General features: G+C 36.9%; 1 protein-coding gene across 1 annotated transcript; it reads left to right on the top strand.

Moving 5' to 3' along the window:
* Positions 1-3: 3 nt before the first annotated feature.
* Positions 4-26,367, top strand: LOC124172736. The gene is made up of 8 exons (XM_046552207.1): positions 4-317; positions 443-575; positions 2,068-2,184; positions 7,735-7,851; positions 12,829-13,412; positions 19,228-19,344; positions 20,595-20,667; positions 25,846-26,367. The coding sequence occupies exons 2-5, from the start codon at positions 456-458 to the stop codon at positions 12,937-12,939; spliced, it is 465 nt and encodes a 154-aa protein (XP_046408163.1). The 5' UTR covers positions 4-317; positions 443-455; the 3' UTR covers positions 12,940-13,412; positions 19,228-19,344; positions 20,595-20,667; positions 25,846-26,367.
* Positions 26,368-27,981: the final 1,614 nt, after the last annotated feature.

Below are 27,981 nucleotides of genomic sequence, written 5' to 3'. Positions count from 1 at the left end.
TACCATGAGCATTCAATTCTATGATATTTTCATACATCATCTAAGAAAATGCTGTTTACTTGTTGAAATTTTTGCAAAGCCAGTGCTGTGTTGATGAATTTGTTCTTCTTGAACATATTTCAAGATTGAATGAAAGATTGCTGTGAAAAATGAGTATTACCGCCGGGATTGACTGGGATTCGTGAGATAGTAATTCCGAGGGTAACATGTGCAGGCTTTGTATGAAGAAGAATGATAATTTTTATAGCATATTCTCTTCAGATATAGCATACAAAATTACTGTGAAGGATGCCTTACATGATTTAGTCGGTCTACAGGTAAGTGGAATGTATCATTCTATAGATTTTCATTATAATATTGATTATTTCATTCCGCTTATGGATAGATTTCCCTTGATGATTTCGCATTCTCCTGACGTACAGCGTGTTGATTGCTATCTCAGGTTTCTGTGGGAGATGGCCTGCCCGCCATCGTGTGTCCATTATGTGTTAAAAAACTCACGGAACTCAGTGATTTCAAGAAGATTTGTTTTTTTTGCAGAACTGAGAGAAATTTCATCGAGAATAACTCCCAAGGTGAGTACTTTTCATTTTCATCATGGTATGCGGCAAGTGACGGGGAGTATTAAATGATGTTTTTGTGTCGACAGGATTAAAAAAACTATTGAGGATTTGTTTGTTTGCTGACTCATTAGTTTACAGCCTAAATGTGCTAGAAATGTCTCAATGTTGTAAAAGATAAGTCACTACGTATAGGAAAAATATCAATAATGTTCTGTGACTGCATGAAGCTTCGAAATCCAACATATACTTAAGGCGAACTTAAAACAGAGATCAAAAGCTTTTAGGCAACACCATTTTTTAATCATCTGTATTACGTTAAATGGAAAGCCCTCGTTCATGGTCGACGGAATTTGTGAAACAGGTTCAATTTTCCACAAACTATGTTTCTGACTATGTGAATCCTTGGCTATGTGGTTAGATCATTTCATGTCAGTTCATCCAGGCATAACACCCACCGGCGTGGGTGTTGATAAAACTTTACAATTTATTCCTTCCATGTAGGGATGAAACCATATAAAATTTTGCTGGGGCTTCTCCACAAGTTATTTTTCAGGGACATGTGAAGTTTGGGTAAAAGTTTTTCACTGAATGGCGTCTTCAAGGGCAGTACACGCAGTCATTCAATCCTGAGTTCATTCATATGCACAGCATTATTGTGCATGTAAAACATAAGAAACATGAATTTATCCAATGTTCATCACAAATAAATATAAACAATTTTAATAATAATATCATCATCACTGGTCAACAATCCTAGGATTGGTTTGACGCAGCTCTCCACTCAGTTCTCCTATCAGCTAATCTTTTCACTCCTACGTATTTCTTCTCTTTCACATCTCTCTTTACTTGTTCCATATATTTTGTTCGAGGTCTTCCTTTTCCATTCTTGCCTTCCACCTGTCCTTCGACGATTGTCTTCATCAGGCCATCATGTCTCAAGATGTGGCCTATAAGGTTGTTCCGTCTTCTTATTAAGGTTTTCATGAGGCTTCTCTTCTCTCTTACCCTTCTTAGGACTTCCTCGTTACTAACTCGGTCGATAATAATAATAATACAAATAAATAAAAATTTAAATAATAAAATTATGTCCAGTGACCAGTCAAAGCAAGAAATTTAGGAAGTGAGTGTGAATTTGGTCGCGGGTGTGTGATGTCCTTGTTTCGGGACCCAACAGAGCAGGGTTTATAGCATACCCTCAAAATCTGGGAGCAGGTACTACTCGAAGTCTACTACGTGACAGTACTACTAGTACAAGAAGTCTACTACGTGACCAAGCCACATCACGAGACTTACTGTATTGGATGTTGATTTTTTTCATATTATCTCTATAAAATTCACGCATCCCGCTGCTGTTTGTTATTTGCGGTGCAACTGAAGGGTCAAAATATCCCCGGAAAACCGAAAATTATGCATGAATTTTTCTGCTTCAATTGGCTTGGCACCCTGTGTATTTCTTTATCTCTTTATTTCTTGCCATATTTCTGTGTCTCTGTTTTTGGCCCAGGTCAAAAATGCCTCTCCAGAGAATGTCTTGGATGCTGAGGGCACAAGAGCTATCTTGACAGACCACAACAGGAAGCTTGCGGGGGCGAAGAAGGAGGCATTTCTCAAGAATTCCAAGGTATGCATGAAATCCATGTAATCAATTCAACCCATTTTTTGTTAATCTAAACTTGCCATGCAGAAATTTTGAAGTTCTTCTCATCTAGTGTGGACAGAAATTTCCTTTTCTTCTTTTTTTGACAGCGATATTTTGATTTTCTAAAAGATTGCCATCTTCCAATGTTATACCTGTAGAATTTCTAACAAGGGATTTTGTAGATGACTTTAAATTGGTAAGTAATATTTAAGGTTCCTTCTCTGCGCAGTATTAAATTTTCCACTAATCAATGAAATTACTAAGAGTAACATTCATATTTTTAAACTAAGCATAAATGATTAGAATATTTAGTTGATGATATCATGTGGTAAAACACTAACATCAAGGTAAGAGCTACTGTACAAGTCTATTTTGAATATCCTCAGTGTGTTGAAGATAGAATTTCTTTGTAAAAAAATAGTTCTGACCAAAATTTCAAATTTTGATGTAAAGTACAATCCCGATTATCCTAATGGCTAATGATGGCGAAGGACGGCTCGAATTATCGGAAAAGACGGATAACCCAAACTTTCTCTTAAAATGTCTTGCAATGCTCATAATTTACATAGAACAAAGAATAAATTATTATACAAGCAACTTTTCTGTTATTTTGGAGTCCTTCCTAGAGTCAATGAGAGCTTTCTTTGCCAGATCGCGATATTTTTAGCAGCGATAACATGGTTGTCTTTGTATTACAAATGCTCCATGTAAGGCCTGGTTTCAAAAACCACTCATCAGCGCATGTGTGATCGTGGATACTGAAAAGTGGTTTGCATGAATGCTTCAAAACCACTGCTCGACGTCGGAACAATGCTTACAGGCACCATGCCACCTAGTCACATCTCATCAAGTTGCCCGGGTTGCAACTGCTGCGGGACGTGTATCCGTGATCACGGAGCGAGGTGGTGCATGGCGAGTCTCGGAAAAGAGGAACACGGTGCACCCGTGAATGCAGCCAGCAACCGATCGCTTCCGTTTTCCAAAGGGGATCTAACGGACATAATAAGCCCGGTGATCCTAGCATTAACGCCGAAATTCCGATGATTTTGCATTTGATTTCTTTTAAAAAAGATCTCAGAAAATTTGAGCTAGAATCTGCAACCCGGATAATCGGGAGTCTGCTGTTGTATGTTTTGAAAGACAGTTTTAATTTATCTCTTTCTAAAATAGTTCCATTGTTCCCTTCCATACATGATTCACGTGGTGATACTTTCTTACAGCCTTCATTTGCCAAGGATGGAGAGCTGATTGAGAGTTGTACGATGACCCATAAGTCTAAGATGGATTCAGTAGGTGAGTGCTATCCACGGCTAGCCAATAACTCTATATATATAAGTCGAGAGAGAGTGTTGTAACTGATTGTGAAGGATAAAACACCTGAAATTGGTGGTTTCCTATTATATTTTATTGCCTAAATCAAAAGATAATCACTTCTGGTGTACGTATTTCACGCTTTTTAAATGGCAATACTTAAATTAATAAAGCACAAGATTTTTAAAAGACCATAACTATTTTTTGCAATGAAATCAATGGTGAAAATTTTCAAGCTCGCAAAAAACGCCTAACGTGATGGTTAAGTATGAATGCTGGGAAAAATCTGTGTGACATCATTCTAGTTCCGGCTGCCACCTTGTGAGGCACCTTGGTGCAAGGCTATGATGCAGGATGCTAGCAGATAGTGGATAACCCTACTAGCAGGTAGCACTGGGCTTAAATAATTATTATTGGCTTGGATTATTAATACCCTATCAAACAAAGGAAATTTTGCCACAATATGTAATTTAAATAGGTGATAATTAAGAGATGTTTCCCTGAGCTCTGTGCCTCCGGCATGCATTGGTAATGTCAGACGATGTAAAACTCCTATCTACTCGTGTAAAAACTAGGTCCCTGTGACGTCACGTGGAAGTACATAGAATGGGCGCCAATCTGGCCTTTTTCAAATGAGGTTAAAGTTGTCCATTGCCATTCGTATAAACAAGAATATATAAAACCAAATGATTTGTATTTTATGGAGTACATATGTCAGGCTTTTTAAATGACAATATTTAAATAATTAAAGCACTACATTTTTAAACGAGGATATCTATTTTTCTGGATTAAAATGGGATGGCTAAGTATGAATGCTGGGAAAAAATGGTGTGACCTCTGGCTGCTGCTGTGTGAGGCTGTCTGGGTGTAAGGCTATGAACGCTGCTATGATGCAGGCTGCTTGCTGCTAAGCATGGCCGTAGCGTAGAGTACCCTGCTAGTAGGTAGAGCTTGGCATAAATTAGGATTATTAATACCCTATCAACTGAAGGAAACTTTCCGACCTTAGGCAATTTTAATAGGTGATTATTAAGAAATGTTTTCTTAAGCTCTGTGCCTAATGCATGCATTGGTAATCTCAGATGATATCAAACTCCTGACTACTCTCATAGCACAAAGGTTAAAAAAACACTTACTTTTAACCTTTGTGCATCATGAAGGAGTTTCACCATGTTACGCCAACCACCATCGCATTTACTCTCATAGCATCTAGGTCCCTGTGACGTCACGTGGAGTGGTATTGCATGGGTGCCAATCTGAACTTTTTCAAATTAGGTTAAAAATGACCATAAACATTCGTCTAATCTGGGATTTCTAACACCAAATAATTTGTATATAATGAATTCACTAATAATGGGTAACGAATTGCAATAAATGCCTTTCAATTTCTTTGATGAAGGAATTTACCCTATTATTCATGTATCCATACTTTCTGTTTTTCATAATTTCACTTATGAGTTGAGCTGGGAAGAATACTTATCTTCACTCACTCTTGCGTGCTTATATCAATTGCTTTTCTATTGATATTTCATGAGATAGGTTAATTTTTCATTCTGTAGAGTATTTCACTAGTTTGTACAATGACGAGCAAATTTTTGTTTGCTGTCTTGTGAAATGCAGCATTTTTTGGAGTCAAAGATTCATATAGTATCTATACCTTACTTCTACAAATGTTTAACCCTTATGTTTTGTGTGCAAAAAAATCAGCAAAACACCCATATGTAGTGAGAGATACCAGTGTCGATACTGTGCTGACAGTTCTTAGATAAGTCTAGCGCAACTTGGTGAAATCATAGTAAAAACTAGCTTTGATTTTATTCATTTTCCAATTAAGGGAAAAATAAGCATGAAACTTTGAAATGGGCTCAGTCTTATTCCATTTTCACTTTGTCAGTGATGTCAGCATAAATCGTGTAAGAACAATACATGTAATTTAACGTGGATATAAGATGGGAAATGGAAGTTAACTCTGGGAAAGAAATTCTTGCATCTATGAAATAGCTCAACTTAATTTCAAAACCTTACATGCAGCAGTTCCTTGATATTCTTCAGTTTTAGAGAATGAAGAAAAAGTCTACCATCCGGTATACCGGACAGCAGCACCAATATGGAAAAAAACAACTCTGTGAGAGTACATAGGGCCACTTGTGGAGTCTACCAAAATGGTGTACTCTTTCAGTCTATTTATTATAATTATCATAATGAGCAATTAACAAATCTTAAGTTCATTGTTGATTCTACCTAAGAGGTTGACTATTTCTGTCAATTAGTTTGAGTTTTTTTTTCTACTGAGAGTTTAACCAAATGCATAGCTCATACATGAGTATACCTAAATGGTTGACTCTTTCTGTCGATTATTTTTGCAATTTCCTGCTAAGGAATCATCCAAAATCATTGTTTACATTTGGGTCTATGTGAAAAGTTGAATCTTTCTGTTGATTATTTTTAGAATCTCCTACTAAGGAATCATCCAAAATCATTTTTTAGCTTTGAGTCTACCTGAAAGGTTTACTCTTTCTGTTGGTGTGTTTTGAATCATTTTGGCTATTTGTTTTCCTCTAGCATTCTCAAAATGATTTCAACTATGAGTGTGTTTGGTTATTTAGTGAAAATTGTAGTTACTAAGAGTAGGAATTTTATTGAATGTAGATTTGGCAATAAATATCCGAAAGGGCACGAGGACACAACCACTGCCACCTCCCTAGCTTATTTATTCACTGTGAATAAATTCGTACAGAAATTAATATGTTAACTTAGATATATATAGAGTCACCGTAATTAATTAATAATTTGTATAATAAAGTCCTTTAAAAAAATCAGTATTGATTCTTTCTTAAGTCAACTGTGTCTACTGCGTTGATGTTAACAATGATTCTTTTATAAAATGACAAAAAAATGTAATCACTTTGGATTCAAACTCCCCTACAACTCTACTGCATCTACTGCGCACAGAATAATCCTAATCGTCTACGGAGCCACGAATTTGTGAGAGGTTAATGGCAAGTCCAAATATGAATCTAAAGATAGGGAAAACCTTGCCAAGGAGCCCGCAAGAAAACACTCCCACTACCCAACCTGTGCGTGGACATGAGTTTCCTTTGTGGATTCTATCAGCTATGGCATTTGAGCCTGTAGCTTGACTCCTGTCTCGATATCCGGATCGCCCCAGTGCCCGTCCTTGTCGGCTCTTGGTGGTGTACGGGTGGGGAATGCAGGTTACCTAATGTGCCAACCTTCCAAGGTTTTACCGACCCTACCACATGAGTTAAGTGGAGCTCATGGGTGTGTACATACTTTTGAAAATGATAGTACATTACCAAATGTCATAGGGAACTGTCATCAAATCATTTGAATTGAGAAATTTCTCAGGTACTTCACCCTTTCAATGTTTCATTTTGTCATTCTATATCATTGGAAATTTAGGTAAAAACAGTAAAATTAAATGAACATCCTTACCAATTGATTAGAAAGTGAGCCTCCTCTTTTTAAATTGCTGACCACATTCTTATTCTGATGTCTTAGTGTTTTTCACAAAGTCTAAATATTCTTTTTTAATGTTGGCCACTTCCTCCCTCAACAAGTAGTATGACACCCAGAGCTTGTGGTTGCAGGAGAATTAAGCACCCACAATATGTGTCCTAGTGGCATACAGCAAACATATCTCTCTGGCCAAGAGAATAATGAAGGTGAGGGCCCTTTAGGTGTCATGAATTTAACTGAAATACCACCTTCTTCATGGTTGAGAGCTTCCACTAGTCCAATGTACCACACTGCTTGCTGTAAGTACAAGCTGCATACAAACCAGCAGCCAAATTATCTGGAAAATCCACTTTCAGAACAAAAATCAGATATGATGCTGTGCTCATCATCCAGGCCAGTGAACTTTGCAGTGACTTTTCCATCGGGTAAATGCACAAAATAATGGAAATTTCTTGTGCCTGGAATATTTTTTGCCTTGGTGTATCTTTCAAGAAGTCTACTACGTGACCAAGCCACATTACTAGACTTAATGTATTGGATGTTGATTTTTTTCATATTATCTCTATAAAATTCACGCATCCCACTGCTGTTTGTTATTTGCGGCGCAACTGAAGGGTCAAAATATCCCCGGAAAACCGAAAATTATGCATGAATTTTTCTGCTTCAATTGGCCTGGCACCCTGTATATTTCTTTATCTCTTTATTTCTTGCTATATTTCTGTGTCTCTGTTTTTGGCCCAGGTCAAAACTGCCTCTCCAGAGAATGTCTTGGATGCTGAGGGCACAAGAGCTATCTTGACAGACCACAACAGGAAGCTTGCGGGGGCGAAGAAGGAGGCATTTCTCAAGAATTCCAAGGTATGCATGAAATCCATGTAATCAATTCAACCCATTTTTTGTTAATCTAAACTCGCCATGCAGAAATTTTGAAGTTCTTCTCATCTAGTTTGGACAGAAATTTCCTTTTCTTCTTTTTTTGACAGCGATATTTTGATTTTCTAAAAGAATGCCATCTTCCAATGTTATACCTGTAGAATTTCTATCAAGGGATTTTGTAGATGACTTTAAATTGGTAAGTAATATTTTAGGTTCCTTCTCTGCGCAGTATTAAATTTTCCACTAATCAATGGAATTACGATGAGTAACATTCATATTTTTAAACTAAGCATAAATGATTAGAATATTTAGTTGATGATATCTTGTGGTAAATAATAATAATAATAATAATAATAGTTTTTTATTCACCGAACTGGCAATATACATTGCATGGTTTCGTCACAAAAATCACTATGATACAAATTACATAAATACAATAATACAAATAACATAGAATCATTTAAATAATCGCTAATATCATAATAGGCTTTACCTGCTAAAAAATTACATAATTTAACTTTGAAAAGGGAAGGGGGACATCTTTTCAGTTCAGATGGAAGTTTATTAAAAATGATGGATGGAGTGTGATGAGGTCCCTTGAGAGCTAGAGAGAGATGGTGACTTTTGAGGTGAACGTCACATTTTGAGCGAGTGTGGTAGTCATGCCATTCATGATTTCTAGGAAAATGCTCAGGATGCATTTTAACAAAAGTGGCACAATTCAAGATAAAAATGGAGGGAAGTGTTAATATTTTTAGGTCTAAAAAGATCGGTTTACCAGGAGTCCTCTTAGGCACTTGAACCATAGCTTTCAATGCTTGCTTCTGAAGAGAAAATAATTTTTTTGCATGGTGTGAAATTCCCCAGAACATAATACCATAAGATATATGAGCATGAACATTAGCATGGTAGATAAGTTTGAGGGTAGAAAGAGATAGAAATGGGGCCAGCCTTCTAAGCATAAAAATACCAGTGCTAACTCGATTCATGATGGCTTCAATGTGTGGTGTCCATTTAAGGTTGTCTGAAACCAGAAGACTTAAGAATTTAACACAGTTACTTTGGGTAATGGGCTCAGTCATCAGATTAAGTTGGTGATTAATTATAGGTGTGACACTCTTAGGGTGGAAATCCAAGAAAACAGTTTTGTTAATGTTAATTGATAAATGGTTGGTATTGCACCACTCAGCCATCCTGGAAATTGAAGTATTGACAGAATTTACCAGATGAGAAATATTTCTAGAATGTGACAGACATGAAGTATCATCAGCATATAACACAACATCCTGTTGAGGAAACAGGTTTGGTAGGTCATTAACAAAAATAATAAATAGGAGGGGGCCAAGTATGGAACCTTGGGGGACCCCAGTATTAATATCTAAAGGAGAAGAGAATGATACATCATTACTATACTGTGACCGGCACGTATATTTCACAATTTGTTTCCTACCAGTTAAATATGATCTTATCCAGTCCAAGGTTTTTCCTCTTATTCCAATGTTGGCCAGCTTAAGTAAGAGAATATCATGATTGACTCTATCAAAAGCTTTTGATAAGTCATAAAACACTCCTAGTGAGTGTAAATTTTTGTCTCGGGCATTATAGATGGAATTTAACAATTGATATGCAGCAGTAATTGTCGATCTTGCTTTTCTGAAGCCATGCTGTGAATCATGTAAGATATCTTTTGATTCAAGATAAGAAATGATACGGGAATAGAACACTTTTTCGAAAATTTTGGAAAAAGCAGTAAGGGCAGAAATTGGTCTATAATTGTTGGGGTCTGAAGATGAGCCTTTTTTTGGGATAGGAGATACTATGGCTAGTTTCATGTGAGAGGGAAATTCACCACTTAGGAAAGAGGTGTTAATAATATCAACTAGTGGACTTGCTATATTATGGATTACAGTTTTAATGATCGGCATAGAGATGTCATCAATTCCAGAGGACCAATTGTTGGGGAAGGAGTTAACAAGCTTAGTGACTTCATGTGCATCAGTGGGCTGTAAGTACATTGAGCAGGGAAAAGGGGTCCGAGATTTGAAGGCTGCAGAATTTATGGTGGGGCTTCGAGGAGAATTACAAAAGAGTTCATTAAAACGGTTAGCAATAACATGGGGATCAGATGTGACTGATGATTGAAATTGATAGTTGTGTTGTTGACACAATGTGAGGTAGATTTAGTATTATTCTTAATAACTTCCCAAGTTGCTTTGGAACGATTTTTCGAAGTAGAAATGTAATTTTCATTGATTACCCTTTTGTGCTCAACCACCTTGAGTTTAAATCTTTTTAGAGCCATATTATATGATTCCATCTGGTCTGGATCAGTTGATTTACAGTGGTAGTAAATATCTCGCAGTGATTTACTTTCAGCCATTATTTCCTTAGAGTAGAAATTAGAGTTAAAAGGTCCATTGCATTGTTTGATATGTTTGACTGGAAATGCAGCATTAAAATGGTTGACAAAGGTATTCAAGAAGAGATAAAACTTTTCATTTGCATCAGATGCTGTATAAATATCCATCCAAGATTCATCAGATATTAGTTGCAAGAAAGTGTGTCTGGAAGCAATGTTGAAGATTCTTTTGCTAACAAATTTAGGCTTATTTTTGAGACCAATAGACGGAAAATTGACCAAACAAGTTAATGCCATATGATCAGAAAACCCAATATTAAAAGTTGTAGTTGACAAGCAAGAGGGCAGTAGAGTAGTTGCAAGAACATCAATTAGGGTAGCAGATTGAGTGGTAACTCTAGTAGGATCATTATTCAGCACAGAAAGCACAAAGCTTTGAAATAGATTTGTCAAGTCACATTTATCATGGGAGACACTTAATAGATCAACATTAACATCACCATATAATAAGATACCCTGTATATTGAGAGTAGATGCCAACGTAAGAGCATCATTAAGGGCTTCAAAAAATTCAAATACACAGCTACTAGGTGATCGATACACACCAAGGATAACATATTTGTAGTTACCGATTTTCAGAATGGCACCACAACATTCAAACGTTTTATCAGTACTATGAATTTGATTCAGACTGGTAACACTTAAGTTCGGTCTTGCATATATAGAAACACCATTATTTTTGCAATTTCCTGCTAAGGAATCATCCAAAATCATTGTTTACATTTAGGTCTATGTGAAAAGTTGAATCTTTCTGTTGATTATTATTAGAATCTACTACTAAGGAATCATCCAAAATCATTTTTTAGCTTTGAGTCTACCTGAAAGGTTTACTCTTTCTGTTGGTGTGTTTTGAATCACTTTGGCTATTTGTTTTCCTCTAGCATTCTCAAAATGATTTCAGATATGAGTGTGTTTGGTTATTTAGTGAAAATTGTAGTTACTAAGAGTAGGAATTTTATTGAATGGAGATTTGGCAGTAAATATCCGAAAGGACACGAGGACACAACCACTGCCACCTCCCTAGCTTATTTATTCACTGTGAATAAATCCGTACAGAAATTAATATGTTAACTTAGATATATATAGAGTCACCGTAATTAATTAATAATTTGTATAATAAAGTTCTTTAAAAAAATCAGTATTGATTTTTTCTTAAGTCAACTGTGTCTACTGCGTTGATGTTAACAATGATTCTTTTATAAAATGACAAAAAAATGTAATCACTTTGGATTCGAACTCCCCTACAACTCTACTGCATCTACTGCGCACAGAATAATCCTAATCGTCTACGGAGCCACGAATTTGTGAGAGGTTAATGGCAAGTCCAAATATGAATCTAAAGATAGGGAAAACCTTGCCAAGGAGCCCGCAAGAAAACACTCCCACTACCCAACCTGTGCGTCGATGTGAGTTTCCTCTGTGGATTCTATCAGCTATGGCATTTGAGCCTGTAGCTTGACTCCTGTCTCGATATCCAGATCGCCCCAGTGCCCGTCCTTGTCGGCTCTTGGTGGCGTACGGGTGGGGAATGCAGGTTACCTAATGTGCCAACCTTCCAAGGTTTTACCGACCCTACCACATGAGTTAAGTGGAGCTCATGGGTGTGTACATACTTTTGAAAATGATAGTACATTACCAAATGTCATAGGGAACTGTCATCAAATCATTTGAATTGAGAAATTTCTCAGGTACTTCACCCTTTCAATGTTTCATTTTGTCATTCTATATCATTGGAAATTTAGGTAAAAACAGTAAAATTAAATGAACATCCTTACCAATTGATTAGAAAGTGAGCCTCCTCTTTTTAAATTGCTGACCACATTCTTATTCTGATGTCTTAGTGTTTTTCACAAAGTCTAAATATTCTTTTTCAATGTTGGCCACTTCCTCCCTCAATAAGTAGTATGACACCCAGAGCTTGTGGTTGCAGGAGAATTAAGCACCCACAATATGTGTCCTAGTGGCATACAGCAAACATATCTCTCTGGCCAAGAGAATAATGAAGGTGAGGGCCCTTAAGGTGTCATGAATTTAACTGAAGTACCACCTTCTTCATGGTTGAGAGCTTCCACTAGTCCAATGTACCACACTGCTTGCTGTAAGTACAAGCTGCATACAAACCAGCAGCCAAATTATCTGGAAAATCCACTTTCAGAACAAAAATCAGATATGATGCTGTGCTCATCATCCAGGCCAGTGAACTTTGCAGTGACTTTTCCATCGGGTAAAGGCACAAAATGATGGAAATTTCTTGTGCCTGGAATATTTTTTGCCTTGGTGTATCTTTCAAGAAGTCTACTACGTGACCAAGCCACATCACTAGACTTAATGTATTGGATGTTGATATTTTTCATATTATCTCTATAAAATTCACGCATCCCGCTGCTGTTTGTTATTTGCGGTGCAACTGAAGGGTCAAAATATCCCCGGAAAACCGAAAATTATGCATGAATTTTTCTGCTTCAATTGGCTTGGCACCCTGTATATTTCTTTATCTCTTTATTTCTTGCTATATATCTGTATCTCTGTTGTTGGCCCAGGTCAAAACTGCCTCTCCAGAGAATGTCTTGGATGCTGAGGGCACAAGAGCTATCTTGACAGACCACAACAGGAAGCTTGCGGGGGCGAAGAAGGAGCCATTTCCGTCATGACATGTGTAACAGTTACTGATTGAATCCTATTTGAAAGAAAAGATCTAATGAGGTTGTTAGGGATGCCCCTTATTCCATAGAAGTGAACTTTCATAAGAAGAATCTCCAGGTCAACAGAGTCAAAAGATTTAGTGAGATCATAAAAAATCCCAATGGTATGTAAATGATGATCGAGACCATCAATGACAGCATCAATAAATTTTAAATGGCAAATTCAGCAGAGAGGCCACCTATGAAACCAAATTGGCTTTTTGATAGAACATTGTTCTTGATTAAAAAAGACATAATCCACCTTGAAATGATACTTTCAAATATTTTTTAGAAGACTGATAATTTAGAGACAGGTCAATAGTTATCCATATCATGAGGATCACCCTTTTTGAGTAAGGGAACCACAGTAGCCATCTGTAGTTTATCAGGAAAGATGCCAGAGGAAAGAGAGGCATTGACCAGATGCGTGATAGGAGTGAGAGGTAAGTTCATGCAATTTCTTTTAAGAAGGGAGCATGGAATCTCATCCCATCCAGCTGAGTGTTTTAAATTAATTTTTTTTAAATTACAGATTCAATTTCCTTTTCACATGTAGGGTAAAAGTATATATTATTCATAACTGAATGTATATGTGAGTAGTTATCTGAGTTAATGCGTCCAGTAGCTGGTTTTGTAATGGTATCCAGGAAATGATTGTTGAAGAAGGTGGCAATTTGCTCAGGGTCATGAATTGAAATGTTATTGTGGAGAATTGATTAGGTAAAATTAATGTCCTTGGATTTCCCATAGGTATTATAAATAATGTTCCAGGCGGTTTAGATTTGTTATTGGAGGAGGAAATTGATTTGATGTTATACATTTTTCTGGTGCTGTTGATCACACTGGAGCAGTGCTTTTTAAAGTCAATATACTGACGTTTTAATTCACTATCATTTGTAGCTTTATAACTAACCCATAGAGATTTGAGAACTTGTGCATTATGGATAATATCAGGAGTAATCCAAGTTTTACTAGGAGACCTACTTGATTTAGAATTTTCTAATGGAAAACAGCTGTTAAAGAGTGTGAGAAAGATATTGAATTTGTCATTTACTGAGACTGAACAATAAACAGTATCCCAGGTTGTCAATTGCATAGCATTACAAAATTCACTGATATTTTCAGGAGTGAAAAACCTTTTTTTAGCTTTAGTCCTCTTAGAGGGAGAATATTCGGAAAATATTTCCATTATCGTTATTATAGCATGGTGGTCTGAAAGATGTGATTCAACTGCTGTGCCCAGCTCACACTTCAAGTTGCAAAAAATATTATCAATAGTTGAGGCAGATTGGGAAGTTTGTCTAGTAGGAACAAATATTGTTTGCTTGATATTAAATGCTGAAAATAGGTCCCACAGACAGGTGCTCATATTACTAATCTGACTAAAATCAACATTGAAATCACCACAAAGGATAATAAAACGGTTTTTAACGAGACATTTGTCCAAAAGCAAAGCCAAATTATCAAAAAATATAGAAAAAATGCGAGAAGGTGTCCTTTTGTAGTGAAATTGTCTCTTCTTATCGCACAAATACACTTCTTCTTCAAATCAGCATCTTTTGTAAAGCTAAAAAGTTGAACTTTGGGTCCAGTCCCGGCGTTTCCTTTGAATCCTGGCACCACCCAAGTGAAACGCATTTTTAACAAAAATACCTCACAAAAAAGTTTCTGAAGCCCACTGAATGAAATTAAAAAATAGCAGAAACTTCACTATTAGAGAAACTCTAATTCTCACCATCATAACCACAAAAATCACTGAAATGTGGTGAGACATAACGTTAACAATGAGATTCAGAATTATGCATGAATATTTTCTCCAACCTGGAATTTAATATACTTTTGTTTCCAGCTTAACGCCCATTTTCTGACATAATTATGAAATATATTTGGCATAATTTTTATTTGAGTGGCTTAACCTTTTCCCTACTAAAGATGAAAGTATATGTGTGGACATTTCTTGACCCAGGAGACAAATGCCAAGTATTTTCATCGGACGTTTTCTTACACAAATGAACGATTGCCGAATATATATACATTTCCTAACTCCCCCTTTTATGATGGTCGGGGGTGTAAAACGTCTTTGTTTCCGGACCCAACACTGTAGGGTTTAGGCTTTACCCTCGAAATGCGGGAGCAGGTACTCAGTTTTATATTACCCCTCTTAGCGGTAAGGTACCACATTCATACATTTGTTTATCCAGTCACATTTCGAAACAAATATTTCTTCTTTTCTCACGAAATATAAACTATGAATTGAATTCTTTGTCTTTTGAACAGCGTTTACAATTTTTAAACAAAACTCTGCAATAAATATTAACTTATATCTCGAGTTCTGAATAAACATCAACATGGAAATTGTTGCTGCATCAAATGCATTAATATTTACCAAAGAACCTTTTTCAAATTTGACAATGCTCAGATAAAAAAATGAGGATCCAATTCAAAGTCTGCAATGTACGTGCAAGCAACAATTATCTATGTGCCAAATACATGTAAGCAATCCATAAGTTGACCGCGAACCAATGCCGCTGGTAGGGTTGTAAACCAGGAAAGGAGGGAGTACATCTACTGTCGGAGTCCAAGATGATGCAGATTCCCCACTGGGATGAGTCGAAAAGGTTGGGGCTGAGAGCTTGTGATTATCCGGGATACCCTTGATAACGAATGTCTAGCAAAAATGCTCCGTACCAGGGGAAGACAGGGTTCCCTCTTTGCCGTGAAAACCTTAAAACCGTGAATAAGATGTCATTAGTCTACCACATCATAAATTAATTCCTCCATGAACTTCAATGGATGTCCATTTTAAATTGTGGAATGATATACTACTGAGAAATTTCGCAAGTTATTCGGTTCTTGTTCATATATGTTTACAACGATCTGGATATTTGATGTGAGTGCAAAGGACATTTAGTCCTGAAAGGCATCGGTGATGGATTTTTTGTGTGTCCATTGTAAAGCCTGTATGCAACTTTACAATTTATTGACCAATGAATCAGCACGCAATACTTTAAAAAATATTGGGCGTTACGTTCCTTATGCCAGGCATCAATATTTAAACCAATATTGGCCAAAATAGTGTTCAAACAGGATTCCCACTCAGCCGTGAATATCTTAAATCCATGAATAAGCAGTGAATTTTGTCTGCCATGAAAAAACCTTGCCAAGATATATTGACTTGAATTATCATGGGAGCCTTATGGGAATAAAACTTTTTCACTTTTATAATGTTTTTCTAAATATGTGAGGAACATGACATTCCCTTGACATAAACTAGATTTTTGGTTGATTTTTTGGTGTAGTTGTCATTGCAATGATTTGATATATACTATTTTTTATGATTTTTTGAAAGTGCCCCATGCTTTTCTTATGGCACTACGTACAGAATTTTTTTGACCAACTTGCAGTCATCGCAGGACAAATTCCTTTAAACGCAAGATACTAGAGTTTTTGATTGATTTTTTGGCTATCTTGGAATTTCGATGTGTTAAAGCAATTCCGAGGAATAAACGATTTCGATTTTCCATGATAGAGGTGGTCGAATTTTCAATCTTGGATTTCGGCGTTGAGACAGGTGCCATGTGAAAATTTGGAATCTTCTAGAAAAACCGTGAAAAAAAACCGTGAATTTCGTCATATAACCTTAAAAATCTCTTAAACTTGATTTTAGAAGCATGATTAAAAGAGCAAAAAAAAATTGATGAGTCGATCATGTTTCAAGGTCAGTCATGCGCAAAAACTGTGTCCATGCATTTATCTGCACACGTGTATTCTAAGCGCAATTATTCGTCTGTTTGTTCTGTGATGACACGTTGACCTTAAGCCTGTACCAAAGCTGGAAGACTGGTAACCAAAGTGTTCATTAACAGCTGCGAAAATTCTGACTCTTCTTAACACCCCTGGCACCCTGATCCCTCCATTTTCCTGCTCACAACCTTTAGCGGGAGCTTGCAAACGATACGTGACGTCAGGAGAGATAACACTTCCATAGCTGCGTTTGCATTCACTGCGTCTGTTGCGTTTGTTAAATTTTTAGTTAACCTGCGGCCGATGATTTTTACGTGATCAATATTTCTGCCTAAAATGATTTATTTTAAAACCATGCATTTGAAGGCATCTGGACCGTGAGAACCTGGGAAAAAACTTGAATTTCATATTTCAGTTTGGGTGGGAACCGTGAAAGAAGAGTCTCTTAAAGAAAAAAGGCTCAGTACAGCAGTCATGCTAATACGAAAACTTCACTGTCTCGAAAGGGTTAATAGAATTAAACAGCCACATCTAAATGTGTAAGTTCATACAAGACAACAGAATCGAAATTTCTAGCGCTCTTGACTCTAGGAAGATTAAAAAAACTATAATGGATTAAAATTAAATATAGTAAGTACATAATTAATTACACTAAGATTAATCCTTAACCGGTGACGTGCGGTCTGAGAGACCGCTGAATTTCTAAAATTATGAATATTTTCAAAACTAAGATTTCAAAATATCTATAATCCTCGTTAGCTTCATATTTTTGCATAACAAGGACATCCCACTCTTAATATTTAACATTCCTTTTATTAATTTCTGTAAATTTGCAATTGAATTCGATTAGAGGTCTGTGAGACCGCACGTCTCTTACTAAGAATGCATCAAGAAAAGGAATAAGCAGGATAAATTTCATGGCTACTTACTACTTAGCCTTCCAACTTTGAAATTTAAGGCCTTTTTTGAATCTGGCAAAATATTGATACATAAATATAATAATTATAACTCAAGTGTTTTTGGCATCAGGTTTTTGATCCTGCTTCAAATCACAATTTTTTATGACAAATTGGTTCCTATTGGGAGTGTAAATATTTTAATATAAGTTTTAAAATAGTTAAGCATTCAAAGAAAAATTAAACAAAACAATAAAAATGGCGTAGCAATATTTTATGAATTTTTGATTTATTGCGGTCTCCCAGACTGCACGTCACTGGTAGTGTAACAAGAATTGCACATCACTGGTGAAGGGTTAAGAGGAATAGAAATCCAGGTGATGTCAATATCTACTTACGAGGTCGAAGCAGCCTCTGTGCTTGCATTCAATAAATCTAAATTTTAAATGCAATGTCCTATTTCCTGAACCTAATTCTTGTCCTTTTAAACATCATCATCATCATCATCATCATTGGTCAACAATCCTAGGATTGGTTTGACTCAGCTCGCCACTCTATTCTCCTATCAGCTAATCGTTTCACACCTACGTATTTCTTCTCTTTCACATCATGTCATTATATAAATTGAGTGGAGTAGCTGCGACTCCTCGGGATGGTAATGTGGTGGTTTCCCCTTGCCTTCCACATCGCAGTACTACAGCCGTTAAGTAAATGTTTTCACGCCTGCAGTGGAATGTGTGTCGCTGTACCGACCATTATGGTCTCCACCTTCGCACATGTGAAGAAGAGCTGCTGCCCTCTCCCCCGGGTGATGAGAGGCATAATAGTTGGCGGCCCCCAGTCGCCAATTCACTGCCTCTTCACAGGTTTTGGTATCATTTAAATGGTCTACCTTACCCAAGGGTAGCCCAATACACCCTCAGAACACTAAAAGCATGCCGTATTTACTTGTGTATGCCTTGCCTTTGAGTATCCCATTCAACCCCATTTTTGGGCCGGCTCGCGAGGAAAAAAATCTTCGTAATGTTTTTTTGGGTGAGGTCTAATATATGAACTCATGATTCGTTGCTTAATTTATAAATTTACCTTACCATGATTAACCCTTTCCCTACTAAAATACAGACAAAAATATGCATCAGGATGTTTCTTGACCTGGGAGACAAAAGCCGTATATTTTCATTGAATATTTTCCTACGCATGCAAACAAATGCTGAACATGTACATTTCCTAGTTCTCCTCCTTTTATGACTGTCGCGGGTGTGTGATGTCCTTGTTTCGGGACCCAACACAGCAGGGTTTATAGCATACCCTCAAAATCTGGGAGCAGGTACTACTCGAAGTCTACTACGTGACAGTACTACTAGTACAAGAAGTCTACTACGTGACCAAGCCACATCACTAGACTTAATGTATTGGATGTTGATTTTTTTCATATTATCTCTATAAAATTCACGCATCCCACTGCTGTTTGTTATTTGCGGTGCAACTGAAGGGTCAAAATATCCCCGGAAAACCGAAAATTATGCATGAATTTTTCTGCTTCAATTGGCTTGGCACCCTGTATATTTCTTTATCTCTTTATGTCTTGCTATATTTCTTGTCTCTGTTTTTGGCCCAGGTCAAAACTGCCTCTCCAGAGAATGTCTTGGATGCTGAGGGCACAAGAGCTATCTTGACAGACCACAACAGGAAGCTTGCGGGGGCGAAGAGGGAGCCATTTCTCAAGAATTCCAAGGTATGAAATCCATGTAATTAATTCAACCCTTTTTTTGTTAATCTAAACTCGCCATGCAGAAATTTTGAAGTTCTTCTCATCTAGTGTGGACAGAAATTTCCTTTTCTTCTTTTTTTGACAGCGATATTTTGATTTTCTAAAAGATTGCCATCATCCAATGCTATACCTGTAGAATTTCTATCAAGGGATTTTGTAGATGACTTTAAATTGGTAAGTAATATTTTAGGTTCCTTCTCTGCGCAGTATTAAATTTTCCACTAATCAATGAAATTACTAAGAGTAACATTCATATTTTTAAACTAAGCATAAATGATTAGAATATTTAGTTGATGATATCATGTGGTAAAACACTAACACCAAAGTAAGAGCTACTGTACAAGTCTATTTTGAATGTCCTCAGTGTGTTGAAGATAGAATTTCTTTGTAAAAAAATAGTTCTGACCAAAATTTCAAATTTTGATGTAAAGTACAGTCCCGATTATCTAGGCTAATGATGGCGAGGGACTCTCGAATACTCGGAAAAGACGGATAACCCAAACTTTCTCTTAAAATGTCTTGCAATACTCATAATTTACATAGAACAAAGAATAAATTATTACGCAAGCAACTTTTCTGTTATTTTGGAGTCCTTCCTAGAGTCAATGAGAGCTTTCTTTGCCAGATCGCGATATTTTTAGCAGCGATGACATGGTTGTCCTTGTATTACAAATGCTCCATTTAAGGCCTGGTTTCAAAAACCACTCATCAGCGCATGTGTGATCGTGGATACTGAAAAGTGGTTTGCATGAATGCTTCAAAACCACTGCTCGACGTCGGAACAATGCTTACAGGCACCATGCCACCTAGTCACATCTCATCAAGTTGCCCGGGTTGCAACTGCTGCGGGACGTGTATCCGTGATCACGGAGCGAGGTCGTGCATGGCGAGTCTCGGAAAAGAGGAACACGGTGCACCCGTGAATGCAGCCAGCAACCGATCGCTTCCGTTTTACAAAGGGGATTCTAACGGACATAATAAGCCCGGTGATCCTAGCATTAACGCCGAAATTCCGATGATTTTGCATTTGATTACTTTTAAAAAGATCTCAGAAAATTTGTGCTAGAGTGAAAATCATGCACAGACAATCTGCAACCCGGATAATCGGGAGTCTGCTGTTGTATGTTTTGAAAGACAGTTTTAATTTACCTCTTTCTAAAATAGTTCCATTGTTCCCTTCCATACATGATTCACGTGTTGATACTTTCTTACAGCCTTCATTTGCCGAGGATGGAGAGCTGATTGAGAGTTGTACGATGACCCATAAGTCTAAGATGGATTCAGTAGGTGAGTGCTATCCACGGCTAGCCAATAACTCTATATATATAAGTCAAGAGGGAGTGTTGTAACTGATTGTGAAGGATAAAACACCTGAATATGGTGGTTTCCTATTATTTTTTATTGCCTAAATCAAAAGATAATTACTTCTGGAGTACATATTTCACACTTTTTAAATGGCAATATTTAAATTAATTAAGCACAAGATTTTTAAATGATCATAACTATTTTCTGCAATTAAATCAATGGCGAAAGTTTTCAAGCTCGCAAAAATGCCTAACGTGATGGTTAAGTATGAATGCTGGGAAAAAACTGTGTGACATCATTCTAGTTCCGGCTGCCACCTTGTGAGGCACCTTGGTGCAAGGCTATGATGCAGGATGCTAGCAGATAGTGGATAACCCTACTAGCAGGTAGCACTGGGCTTAAATAATTTTTATTGGCTTGGATTATCAATACCCTATCAAACAAAGGAAATTTTGCCACAATATGTAATTTAAATAGGTGATAATTAAGAGATGTTTCCCTGAGCTCTATGCCTCCTGCATGCATTGGTAATGTCAGACGATGTAAAACTCCTATCTACTCGTGTAGAAACTAGGTCCCTGTGACGTCACGTGGAGTGGCATCGCATGGGCGCCAATCTGGCCTTTTTCAAATGAGGTTAAAGTCGTCCATTGCCATTTGTATAAACAGGAATATATAAAACCAAATGATTTGTATTTTATGGAGTACATATGTCAGGCTTTTTAAATGACAATATTAAAATAATTAAAGCACTACATTTTTAAATGAGGATATCTATTTTTCTGGATTAAAATGGGATGGCTAAGTATGAATCCTGGGAAAAAATGGTGTGACCTCTGGCTGCTGCTGTGTGAGGCTGTCTGGGTGTAAGGCTATGAACGCCGCTACGATGCAGGCTGCTTGCTGCCAAGCATGGCCGTAGCGTAGAGTACCCTACTAGAAGGTAGAGCTTGGCTTAAATTAGGATTATTAATACCCTATCAACTGAAGGAAATTTCCGACCTTAGGCAATTTTAAAAGCTGATTATTAAGAAATGTTTTCTTAAGCTCTGTGCCTTATGCATGCATTGGTAATCTCAGATGATATCAAACTCCTGACTACTCTCATAGCATCTAGGTCCCTGTGACGTCACGTGGAGTGGTATTGCATGGGTGCCAATCTGAACTTTTTCAAATTAGGTTAAAAATGACCATTAACATTCGTCTAATCTGGGATTTCTAACACCAAATAATTTGTATATTATGAATTCACTAATAATGGGTAACGAATTGCAATTTCAATTTCTTTGATGAAGGAATTTACCCTATTATTCATGTATACATACTTTCTGTTTTTCATAATTTCACTTATGAGTTGAGCTGGGAAGAATACTTATCTTCACTCACTCTTGCGTGCTTATATCAATTGCTTTTCTATTGATATTTCATGAGATAGGTTAATTTTTCATTCTGTAGAGTATTTCACTAGTTTGTACAATGACGAGCAAATTTTTGTTTGCTGTCTTGTGAAATGCAGCATTTTTGGGAGTCAAAGATTCATATAGTATCTATACCTTACTTCCACAAATGTTTAACCCTTATGTTTTGTGTGTAAAAAAATCAGCAAAACACCCATATGTAGTGTGAGATACCAGTGTCGATACTGTGCTGACAGTTCTTAGAGAAGTGTAGCGCAACATGGTGAAATCATAGTAAAAACTAGCTTTGATTTTATTCATTTTCCAATTAAGGGAAAAATAAGCATGAAACTTTGAAATGGGCTCAGTCTTATTCCATTTTCACTTTGTCAGTGATGTCAGCATAAATCGTGTAAGAACAATACATGTAAATTAACGTGGATATAAGATGGGAAATGGAAGTTAACTCTGGGAAAGAAATTCTTGCATCTATGAAATAGCTCAACTTAATTTCAAAACCTTACATGCAGCAGTTCCTTGATATTCTTCAGTTTTAGAGAATGAAGAAAAAGTCTACCATCCGGTATACCGGACAGCAGCACCAATATGGAAAAAAACAACTCTGTGAGAGTACATAGGGCCACTTGTGGAGTCTACCAAAATGGTGTACTCTTTCAGTCTATTTATTATAATTATCATAATGAGCAATTAACAAATCTTAAGTTCATTGTTGATTCTATCTAAGAGGTTGACTATTTCTGTCAATTAGTTTTGAGTTTTTTTTCTACTGAGAGTTTAACCAAATGCATAGCTCATACATGAGTATACCTAAATGGTTGACTCTTTCTATCGATTATTTTTGCAATTTCCTGCTAAGGAATCATCCAAAATCATTGTTTACATTTGGGTCTATGTGAAAAGTTGAATCTTTCTGTTGATTATTTTTAGAATCTCCTACTAAGGAATCATCCAAAATCATTTTTTAGCTTTGAGTCTACCTGAAAGGTTTACTCTTTCTGTTGGTGTGTTTTGAATCATAAACATGAGAAATTAACCAAATCTGAAGTTAAATGTTCAGTTAACCAAAAATGTTGGCTATTTCTGTCGATTTTTTCTGGATCTTATGCTGTGGAAATGTTGAAAACCGTGAGTCTACCATAAAGGTTGACTCTTTCTTTCGATTTGTTTTGAACCTTATGCTAAAGAATTGATAAAATATGTGGGTCTACCAAAAAGATTGGCTCTTTCTTTCGATTTTTCTTGAATCATGTGCTGATTAATTAACTAAACCTAAAGTTAAAAGTTGAGTCTACCCGAAAGGTTGACTATTTCTGTAGATTTATCTTGATTGGACTGCAGAGGAATTACCTATATGATTATAGTTGAGCAATTCAAAAAATTAAAGCCTTTCACTCAGATTGTTGTGTAAATGTACTTCATGTCCATACGTGCTAGAAATGAATTAACATGTTTCTTTCAATCAAATGGTTTCTTTTTTTCCTTATAACCTTCCATCAATTACCTTCCAGTGCTTTATCATTGTTTGTGTGGTGACCCTGCATACATGCACATAATTGTATTTTTTTGGTGCTGCTGGTGGATATACCAGATGGTTGACTCTTTCTCCATTCGGAACAACTTAATATTGTTGTGCAGTATTATGATAGTTGGTGTCCAGACCATACTTACTTTTTCTTATCAGCTAAAAGTTAAGACCGATTGTTAATCCACCTTGCCATTGGTGGTGCAGTGAAACGTCTTTATAACGAACGCCAGTGTATGGAATTATTCAGTATAATGAAATTTTGTTCCATCCCTTGTACAAAATTTCCTGTGTAATGTATTTCCCATGTAACGAAATTTCAGTTCAACCTTTTCCCTACTAAGGACTAAAATATACGTGTGGGCGTTTCTTGACCTGGGAGACAAAAGATGCATATTTTCATCAGAGGGTTTTTGCACAAAGAAACGAATGCCGAAAATATATATGTTTCCTAACTCCCCCTTTAATGATGATCAGGGGTGTAAAACTTCTTTGTTTCGGAACCCAACACTGCTGGGTTTAGGCTTTACCCACTAAATCCGGGAGCTGGTACCCAGACCCTTTGTCCTATATTTTCCCTCTTAGCAATAAGGGACCACAGTCACACAATTGTTTATCCTGTCACATTTTAAATAAATATTAGTTCTTTTCTCAATACAGATAAACCAAGAGTTGAATTCTTTGTTTTTTTAGCAGCATTTACAATTTTTAAACAAAATTCTATGATAAATATTAACTTGTATCTCAAGTTCTGTATAAATAGCAACATGGCAATTGGTGCTGTTAAATGCATTAATATTGACCTTACAAAATTTTTTAAAATTTGACAGTGGTTAGAAAAAAATGAGGAAATCTATTCAAAGTCTGCAATTCACCTGCAAGCAATAATTATCCATGTGCCAAATACATATAAGCAATCCATAAGTCGACTGCAAACCAATGCCGCAGGTAGGTGCGTAAACCTGGAAAGGAGGAAACACAGCTACAGTTGGAGTCCAAGATTATTCAGAGTTCCTGCTGGGAGGGATCGAAAAAGGTTGGAGCTCAGAGAGTGTAATAATCCGCTAGACCCTTCTTAATGAATGTACTCCACGAGAAAGAGGAGCCTCTTGGGGCTCAGTACAGCAGTCATGCCAAGACGAAAACTCTGCCGTCTCGAAAGGGTTAAAGTAAGTTTCCCAAACATTTTTCACAATAAAGAACAAGTTTCTTTGGTTTGAATAATGCTATGAGGAAAAGCTTAGACTTTTCCCTATGGAAAGCACTTCACCCAGTTGAAAGCCACCAATGTTTCAGTTTCAGCATTTGCATTGCAATTCACCTGTCATTTGTATGCATTGGGGACCCCTTGAATCTCTGTTCCCCAAGGCACACGGCATCATCGTGTGTTGCACATGTCCAAGGACATCGACAGGTTTATAGAATAGGGAAGTTTCCTTCATCAAAGAAAATGAAAAGCATTGATAGTGATTCGTTACCCACCACTACTGTATTCATAATATACAAATTATTTGGTTTTAGAAATACCGGTTTAGACGAATGGCAATGGTCAATTCTATACTCATTTGAAAAAGGCCAGATTGGCGCCCATGCGATGCCACTCCACGTGACATCACAGGGACCTAGTTTCTATATGAGTAGATAGGAGTTCTATATCGTCTGAGGTTTTCCGATGCATGCATGAGGCACAGAGCTCAGGGAAACATGTCTTAATAATCACCTATTAAAACTGCTAGAGGTCGGAAAGTTTTCTTCGTTTGATAAGGTAGTATCCTTATTAAAGCCAAGTGCTACCAGATAGCAGGGTACTTAGCTACCTGCTACCATCCTGCATCGTATCAGCGCTCAAAGCGTCGCCCCAAGGTCACCTCACTTGCGGCAGCGGGAACCAGAATCATGTCACACGGAGTTTTCCCAGCATTCATACTTAGCCGGCACTTTTTCGCGCGCTTTAAAATGTTCACTTTTCATTTGATCGTGAAAAACAGATATCATCATTTAAAAATCTAAAAGCGTGAAATTTGTACTCCAGGAGTAATAATCTTTCGATTTAGGCAATAAAAAATAATAGGAAACCACCCTATTAACCCTTAGACTGCTGGAACGTTTTTGAACAGTCTGCATGGATGTGTGTGGGAAATACATTTTTCAACATTTGACCAGATTTTCTTGCCACTGCCTGCCTTTCCTTCAGGTTTTATTTCCGTCCTTTCCTTGCAGTTGCTTGAACTCGTCCCAACCTAAAGGCAGATAGCACAAGGGCATCTTTCGAGGACTGGGCACCCTCACCACGGGGATTGCTACCCAGATTCTCCAAGAGAGTAAGAGATCCCTGCAGTATTCACGATGATAACAATTCCAATGAATCCTTGCATTTCCTAGGACTTTATTTATCTTTGCTGTCCATTAGCGGGAGAAACTTATTAGAACGCATAGGTCTCTATTACTACATATTTATTTACTATCGGTGGTGGGTCTTCTATCCCTCCCTAATTACCAAGGACATATTATACTCATGGGAATACACCATAACATTTTATTACTACTAGGAAAAGAAAAGATTTGAAAGAAAGAAGAAAAAATTGACCATAAAACTAAGTATATACATATTGAATATTTTATATAGTTTGTAATATATATTGATCTTTTAAATAAATGACTGTTTGTTTCTGGAGAGCGAATGTAGGGAAAAAATCGCATAAACTGAATGCTCACTGCAGAGGTGATGAAAATAACCAATAACCAAAACGTAATGGCTGAGAGCACAAAGGCACCCTCACCACAGGGAGCCCTACCAGGATTATCCCTTCTCCAAAGGAAAGAGCTCCCTGCTGTTTCACAGCGCATTCACAATGAAAACAATTTCAACGAATCCTTGTATTTCCTAGGAATTTACTTATCTTGCCATTGCCCATTTGCTGGGAAAACTTATTTGAAAGCATTGGTCTCTCTTTCTTACACTTTTGGTGGTGGGTCTTGCGTCCCACAAAGCAGAAACATCGGCCCGCAAAGCAAAGCAGAAACAAAAGAGGGCAGAGTGAGTGCTACTAGTTTCGTTTACTTTTTGGTGTCATCCGCATTCTCTCTTTTGAGCTACTTTTTGTTCGCAAAAATTTAGTTAAACCTAATTAACACTTTGATAGCTGGCAGCTAATTTTAAAGCCCCACTGAAAATTTCAGCCATTTAGCAATTTAGAAATTTCCAATAGGGTAGCACAAGATCTAGCTGGTCCACAGTTAGTATAGAGCGTTCCACATTTAGTTGACAGCACGGGCATTATGGATAACAGTGTTGCCAAGCTTCCGCTCCGCCGGCAGGCATCCTAACAGCTTATGCAACCACACACAATCTGGCGCCAAAACGGTTTAGTTCAAAAAGGAATTAGGGATCGCACGAAAGACTGCGTATTGCGAAGGAATTTTTTTAGCGTAAATTACAATACCTTTGCTGCAATATAAAATGAAAAGTCTTTTGTTATTTTATATATGTACTTATGTATTATTTATCAATGCACAAGCTGAATAATGAATAATGTGTAATGTAAAAAAATAACAATAAATTGAAGGATAATAAAAATTATCGCCACTCCTGAATGAGACAAAATGTCTATTCCTTCCATATTATGCAATATTTTTTGCTATGGCTAGTATTACATGAAAGGCGATATTGTATAAGACATCATCAATCTTCAATTTTTCAAAATTTTCCCGTACTTGATTTATTGTAAATTAAAGATGTCGTTTAAAGCTGGCATCTTCAAAGCTAATTTCCTTAATGTTCTTTTTCCTCCTCCTTGTAGTAGGCAAGGATTCCAATTTCCTTGAGTAATAAGAGGCATTATCAACCACTATAATTGATCCTTCGGGTAAGTTTGCAAGAAGTGAGTGCTCAAACCATCTCTCGTAACACTCGCCACCCACTTCTTCATGCTCATCCATTGAGTTATTTTTATACAGAAACACATACGATTCTCGTTTTATGAACCCATTTTCCGTTTCTGTGTGTATAAATGCAAATCGACATCCTCGGGAAGTGAGGGCCAAGCCCAGTATTAAGTCCAGCAAGGAAAGCTTGACGCGGATATTCTAATTGTTTGTTTCGCAAACTAATGTTCACTATTCGTCCAACATTAATCCAATTTTCGCCTGTGAATACACTAGTCCTGTGTTCGCGACCTTTTTTTAGCTATCTTAAATAATTAATTGTGCCACAAACGAATAATATCATCCCTTTCGATAAGGATGAATCTTTTCCCTCTGCGTTCTTACACGAAGCCTATGTCCAAAAGAAGACTATATAGTGTTTTCCTTTTGTAATCTGGGAGAATACTATCCATATTTACCGAGTTTAAGATG

This window comes from Ischnura elegans, assembly GCF_921293095.1.
Source record: "Ischnura elegans chromosome 13 unlocalized genomic scaffold, ioIscEleg1.1 SUPER_13_unloc_2, whole genome shotgun sequence".
Lineage (NCBI taxonomy): Eukaryota > Metazoa > Arthropoda > Insecta > Odonata > Coenagrionidae > Ischnura > Ischnura elegans.
Note: the sequence above shows the minus strand (reverse complement) of the source record. Positions and strands in the feature narration are given on the sequence as shown.

Bases quoted from the DNA above. Each gene is read 5' to 3' on its own strand.
- LOC124172736 (XM_046552207.1), top strand. From the start codon at position 456: ATGGCCTGCCCGCCATCGTGTGTCCATTATGTGTTAAAAAACTCACGG. The intron at 576-2,067 runs GTGAGTACTTTT...TTTTTGGCCCAG, and splicing joins CATCGAGAATAACTCCCAAG to GTCAAAAATGCCTCTCCAGA. The intron at 7,852-12,828 runs GTATGCATGAAA...TTGTTGGCCCAG, and splicing joins CATTTCTCAAGAATTCCAAG to GTCAAAACTGCCTCTCCAGA.